The following is a 6,479-nucleotide window of genomic DNA, read 5'->3' as shown; positions in this document are numbered from 1 at the left end:
GTTGCCACGGGAAAAAACAAACTATAAACAGATATTTTATGATTCACATTTGTTTTTAGTAAAATGCCGCCAAAAAAGTCTAACCTCGACAATGCGTATAGCAATGAGGCACGACGCAAACGTGTTGTTAGACATCATGAATCGGCTAAAGAAATTTGTTGCAAGAAACGCAGCTCAAAGAATCAGGGCAGCACAGAGTTGTGCACAAGAATCTAGAAAGCAGCGTGATGAACGTCTGCGACAAAACATTTTGAGAACAAGAGTGGTGCGTGAACAGAATATATACACATTTAGAGCCCAAGATGGAGCGAGACAGCAAAGGAATCGCATATTAACCCGTGTATCATTTTTTTCGTCTTGCATTCGAATATGCTCCAGACATAAATTACTCTGCGCATTTCTAATATTGCAATCGGTGCAATGGACAAAGTATATGAATATTGTCAGGCCTTAAAATTCCGCAATGAAGCAACCGGCATGTGTTGCGCATCAGTAAAAGTGGTACTGTTACCTCTTCCAACTCCACCGGAACCTTTAAAATCTCTTCTTGCTGGTCATTTGGGGCAACCAAAATTTGCGATACCAAACCTAATTGACGTAATTTTGAAACCACATTTAAAATACAAGGCCAAGTGTATCATTCCACACAGCACATCAATATTTAATAAATATTTATTCATCATTATAAATAAATTAAGATAATTTAATAAATATTTTATTTTAATTTAGAGTATGTTTTTAAATATTTATGCAATGTATAGCGATCATTGAATGAACCCTTTTGCATTATGAATTAAATATTTAATGGACAATATTTAATAAAAAACAATAATTAATATTTAATTAAATATTTGTAAGACAATATTTAATAAAAAACAATAATTAATATTTAATTAAATATTTGTAAGACAATATTTTATAAAAAAACAATAATTAATATTTAATAAATAATAAGGCAGATTTTTATTAAATGTTAGTATATTTTTAATTATCAATCAAATAATATTAATACATTTATTATAATGCTTCAGAACCACTGAATTTACAATTGAATGAAAATAATAAAAGTATACTTTTTGAATGAAGATATAATATTGAAATAATAAAAATTTTTAAAAAAAAATTAACACTTTTTATTAGTATATAATTAAATCAATAAAAAAAAAAAATTCATCAAATAATATTAATTAATTTATCATAATATTGCAGAGCTACTACATTTATAATTGAATGGGAAAAAATAAAAGTATACTTTTTAAATAAAGGGATTAATATTGAAAGAAAAAATATTTTTAAAAAAATGTACACTTTTTGTATTAGTGTATAATGAAAACCAATAAAAAAAAAAATCAATCAAATAATATTAATAACTGTATTATAATATTGCAGAGCCACTGCATTTATAATTGAATGGAAAAAATAAAAGTATACTTTTTGAATAAAAGGATTAATATTATTAAAACAATAAAAATTTTTAAAAAAAATTTAAACTTTGTATTAGTAATAATGATTAGTGATTACAATAAAAAAAATTTTAATCATTATTTAAGTTGAAGTCTTTTGATGTTGAAAGGAGCTTGGGCAAGGACATACTTCACTACTTCTTCCATTTCATTCTGAGTTACATTTTTAAATTTGGATTGTTTTTTTACAGCATCTGATAAATAATTGTGATTACACTATATTAAAATTATGTACAGCAATAATATAATAAAAACATATATTATATTCATATCTTACCAAAAATAATAGGACAAATCATTTGGTCGGAAAATTTTGTTTTTCCTTTTTTGCCAGAATATGAAAACAATTTTAAGAGTTCATCAGTAAAGAGTTTGGCCATTATCCTTTTTATCATTGCTTTAAAATGTTTTCCTCCTATATATGTTAGTTGATTTATCTACAATAAAAAAGAAAATATATTATATATACTACTAAATATTTCTTATAGTATACTATAGGTACACGTTAATAAATAATCAAAATGCTTAGAAAATTAATATACCATGTTTGTTAATCAATTTGACAGTCAATCTATAGTGATAAAAGTATAACAGTAACTGGATAGGTTAACTTTTTAAACTTTGGTTAATGAATAAAAATATAATTGTGTATAATATTACACATAGATTTTTACATAGTAATAAGAACAGATTTAAAAAAATATCTACACGTCTTTAGGCTATTATAATATATCAATACATTAAATATTATGTATTTAATAGTGGCACCTAAAAATCCCAAACCCACATTATGTTCTATATATATATAGCCATATAGACATACTGTTTACTTACCAAATTATTACAAAATGTTTCATCTTCAGATAATTTCTGATTAAATTCATTTAAGTCTGAGATAGTGTTCAATGGTAAGCCAGATATATCTTGTGAGTGATAGGTGTTTTCATTATTATTAGCAGCTGTTTGCATATTACTGAGATTTTGAGTCTCCAAATTCTCCATTCTTTGGCCCAATTCCATTTGGTTGCTCACGATTCTCCTTAGTTCATGTTTGATGAAAGATAATTTATATAGGACTTCTTTTTGAAATTCTGTATCTGAAAGAAAAAAAGAAATTACTTTCAAAATTAAAGTTATTATTAATAAATCTTATTTTATTATGTAAAATGAGAAATTTCTTATTTTTATTAAATTTTAACTATAAATAAATATAATATTGACTAACCAGGCTTTATCAGTGATGTGTTAACGTCCAATTCTCGTTTTCCATTTGTCATGATCAACTGTTTAACAGCGGAGCTTTGTTCATCTAGAAAAATAAATATATACCTACATAAAATTATATTAAGCAATGATGATTATCGAATAAAGTATAACAAACATATTATAGAATACTATTTTTCTTATACACACCAAAGGTTCCTAAACTATTGTTTGATTCACATAATCCATAAAGAAAAATATTTGGCCTATGTCTCCCAGGAAAGGTATAAAATAAAAACTTATATTTATAACTGTACCTATTTAATAAAATTATTCATATTTAATATATATATGATAAATTTATGAGTATAATAATGAATGAATTATATTATTTTACATCTCACGTCATAACTATATATATATAACTTATAAGTCATATTTACAACACCTTAAAATAATTATATTATGATTTATGATACTTAATTTTATATTTTAATCCAGCAAAAAAAATTTTAATTCTACAATATATAATTTATATTATAGATGATACTTAATTTCATATTAATGTGTAATGTGTTTTAATATAATTATAATAACCTATATTTCTAATAAGATTACCTGAAAGTGTTACAGAAGTAACTGCAGCTGCAGCCGTTTTATTTTGAGCAAGTACACCGCTATCATTAGCATCAATAGTGATGTAATCATTAGAATAATCAATAATATCATCATCATTATTCAATAGTCTATCCAAATCAATTAATTCCATGTTCATGGGTTGAATACTACTATTTTCAATATTTTTCACTAATGATGATTCTGTAGTTATTTCTGAAGCTGTATAAATTAGTGTGTTTATATAAACAAAATTAATAATACATTCCAATTAATATACTAAGAATAGTACCTATTGTATTAATATATTATTAATATTAATTATTAACTTTTACCAATATATTGTATTAGTAATGCATTACATTTTTTTTAATTACAAACAGATCATAATATATGAATACCTTGACAAATATTTACTTTTCCTTTATCATTTCCATACAATTGTATTTTATTAAACACATTAGTCATTAATATAAGATATATAAGTATACATATAATAATCAAAATTTACCTATATTTTCATTTCTATCGGAATCACTATAAGAAATTTTTCGAACTGCTGACTTTTTTATATTCACATCAAAATATTTAACTGATCCTTGAGGGTCTGATTGACATTTAACTATTATAAATAGTAACATAATAGTAATTTATGCAAAGGCAATTGAAATTAATTAATTTCATACATTTCACTCTATCAGTATAACGAAAACTTACATTTCTTTTTACTTGGAGAAGGTGACCATAATCCTTTTAATCTATGAGATTTTGAATTGGTAATTAATTTCATACCATTGTCAGAATCATCAACAGAAGCTAATATAAATAGAGGACAAGTTTTTTTATAGTTATTTAAATTAAAAAAAAAGCGTCAATACATCATACCAGAATACCGTGGGCACGATGAAGAAGGATCATTACAGTCCAATAACAGTTTGGGTTTTTTTTTCTTCTTTCTCATGTCACTATTTTCATCAGTAGACGATATATCTATGTTTGTCTCTCCTTTTTCTGCCATTTTTTGTGCATTAGTTAGTGATCCTACAGATTATTTACAGTAGAAACTTTAATGTTAAATATTTGATCTTTAATGTTATATATTATATGTATAATTTATACTTTATAAGTAATTTAAATGTATTAGTGTATACAAATAATAATATATGGCCAACAAATGTACAAATTATAATAATGTATTTTTAATATAATTAATGTTATTTAGAAGCTAATGTGACTTAGATTAAAGTCTAAAGGGATAGAATGATGAACTTGATAATTGCAGGTTAGCATGCTAACCTATTATATAATGGAACATGTAAAAATTTGATCTACTGCAGCTGCAGTACCTATTAGTAACAATTATTAATATTTAATCTGTGACAATATTTTTAAATTTTTTTTAACTGTAAAGCAGATTAATTACGTCTTCTTCTTTTAAAAATACTCAAGAAGTTGAGAAAAATTAACTTTTAACTTGCCACTCAAAATTATACATATACATATACCGCTATATATATACATGCATGCATTAATTTTTAAATTTTAACTAAAAACATGTAAAAGCTATTAATATTAGTAATTACCACAAGTTTTCATCAGTATTGCTTTATAATATTTAAATTGTATTTCATTGGGGACGCTTTTTTTTTCGATTAATTTCATAATTGCACTTCTACTTTTAGTAGTTGGCCATGCACAAGTTCCATCTTTTTTGTTTACCCAACTAGTGGGAACTGCTTCAACAGTATTGTCCTCAATGAATACAACAACACTGTAGTTGTTGGACATTTTTAGTTTCCTCTGAAAAACATAATCATCACTACAAAATATACAAACTAAATATACGTTTGTACTTACGTATATATACTATATAGTGTAGTAGTGCGAACTGCGTATAGACAGCAATGAAATACTGCATAATATAAATTCAGCTTTGTTACTTCATAGCTTGTGGATACAATTTACTATATAATGTAACACACGTGTTTGTACGCACTAAATACTTGCAACTTATTTAATAAAGAATACACACCAGACGACGGACACAAAACAAAACTTTAGATACTCTGTACCAATAATTGTATCATTACACAGAATAACGTGGACGCTGGACAATAATTGAATAACTCAATTGTAGTTATAAAATATATACGGTGTACTCGGAGTATACTGTTTTAGAAATATCAAACCGAAATACGAATGCGGCAATGCAGTAATGGGGTATGAACGATAGTCGATAAGTGATAACGTAGTGCTGTTGTACACTTGTAAAATCCCAAACTCGTCTTCGCAAAACAAAACAACAAAATTATTTTTAAACACAGGGCTTATGAATTTCTACCAATACGGAAATACGTTTAAAGATTCTAATTTTGTCCGCTAGAGTTAGCGCTAAATGGTAGACAGCTGCACTGAACTCTGATTTAGGTCACGGATATAGATACTATGGTTGCACAACGAACAATAATATGACGGCGCCAAATGTTCTTATCAAGTTACATAAATACATACATAGTATCCATACAAAAAAAAAGTCGCGACATACTAGCGCTCCACCGTGGCTAGGTAACCCGGTTTGGTTACCGTAACTTATTAGTAGTTGTAGAGGGCGCTAGTAAAACGCGACTTTTTGTCAGAATTGATAAGAACATTCGGCGCCGCTCAGCACTGTGATCCAATATGGGCCGTCGTGCAACCATAGTATCTATATCCGTGATTTAGGTATATGTTATAGTTTTCTTTATCACGGTTCAGTGATATTGTGGCTGACTAGCCGTTATCACGGTTAGCCTCCAACGCTTCGTAAGTAGGTGTTACCTGAGTTACGAAGGGAGCGACGCGTCTACTTAACGCGTCGTTGTGCGTCGGTTGACGAATAAATAATTACAAAACTTATTTGATGTTGAGAGTGCGCGATGCGCGTTTATTACAAGAATTACGAATAGTAAAAAAGGGTGGCTTAACAGGCGCGATCGATGATCGTATTTTTCAATAGGACGGTTAGCCACGTGCGTTCGAGATGCGAGAGGAAAAAATATAAGTACACGACAAAAAGATGGCGACGATACGCGGACTAACGGCTTAGGTGTGGACTGCTTGCATTCGCGGTTACGGAGAGAGAGAGCCAGAGCAGGCCGTCGCACGACGCGAAGGCCGCCGCTCGGCGCGAGCGCAATGTAGCCAACCGTCCCTGACACG

The 6,479-nt window shown here is 27.9% G+C and overlaps 2 protein-coding genes across 2 annotated transcripts; both read right to left on the bottom strand.

Annotated features, from left to right (window-relative positions):
- Positions 1-1,520: 1,520 nt before the first annotated feature.
- Positions 1,521-2,580, bottom strand: LOC115034082. Its single transcript, XM_029489641.1, has 3 exons — positions 2,298-2,580; positions 1,741-1,900; positions 1,521-1,657 (listed from the first exon to the last, which is right to left on the bottom strand). The coding sequence occupies exons 1-3, from the start codon at positions 2,481-2,483 to the stop codon at positions 1,542-1,544; spliced, it is 462 nt and encodes a 153-aa protein (XP_029345501.1). The 5' UTR covers positions 2,484-2,580; the 3' UTR covers positions 1,521-1,541.
- Positions 2,581-2,683: 103 nt separating this feature from the next.
- Positions 2,684-4,410, bottom strand: LOC115034121. The gene is made up of 5 exons (XM_029489880.1): positions 4,167-4,410; positions 3,999-4,097; positions 3,793-3,903; positions 3,285-3,503; positions 2,684-2,772 (listed from the first exon to the last, which is right to left on the bottom strand). Exons 1-5 carry the CDS (start codon positions 4,297-4,299, stop codon positions 2,684-2,686), a joined length of 651 nt encoding a protein of 216 aa, XP_029345740.1. The 5' UTR covers positions 4,300-4,410.
- Positions 4,411-6,479: the final 2,069 nt, after the last annotated feature.

Source organism: Acyrthosiphon pisum, chromosome A2 (genome assembly GCF_005508785.2).
Source record: "Acyrthosiphon pisum isolate AL4f chromosome A2, pea_aphid_22Mar2018_4r6ur, whole genome shotgun sequence".
NCBI lineage: Eukaryota > Metazoa > Arthropoda > Insecta > Hemiptera > Aphididae > Acyrthosiphon > Acyrthosiphon pisum.
This window is presented reverse-complemented; position numbering and strand designations above follow the sequence as displayed.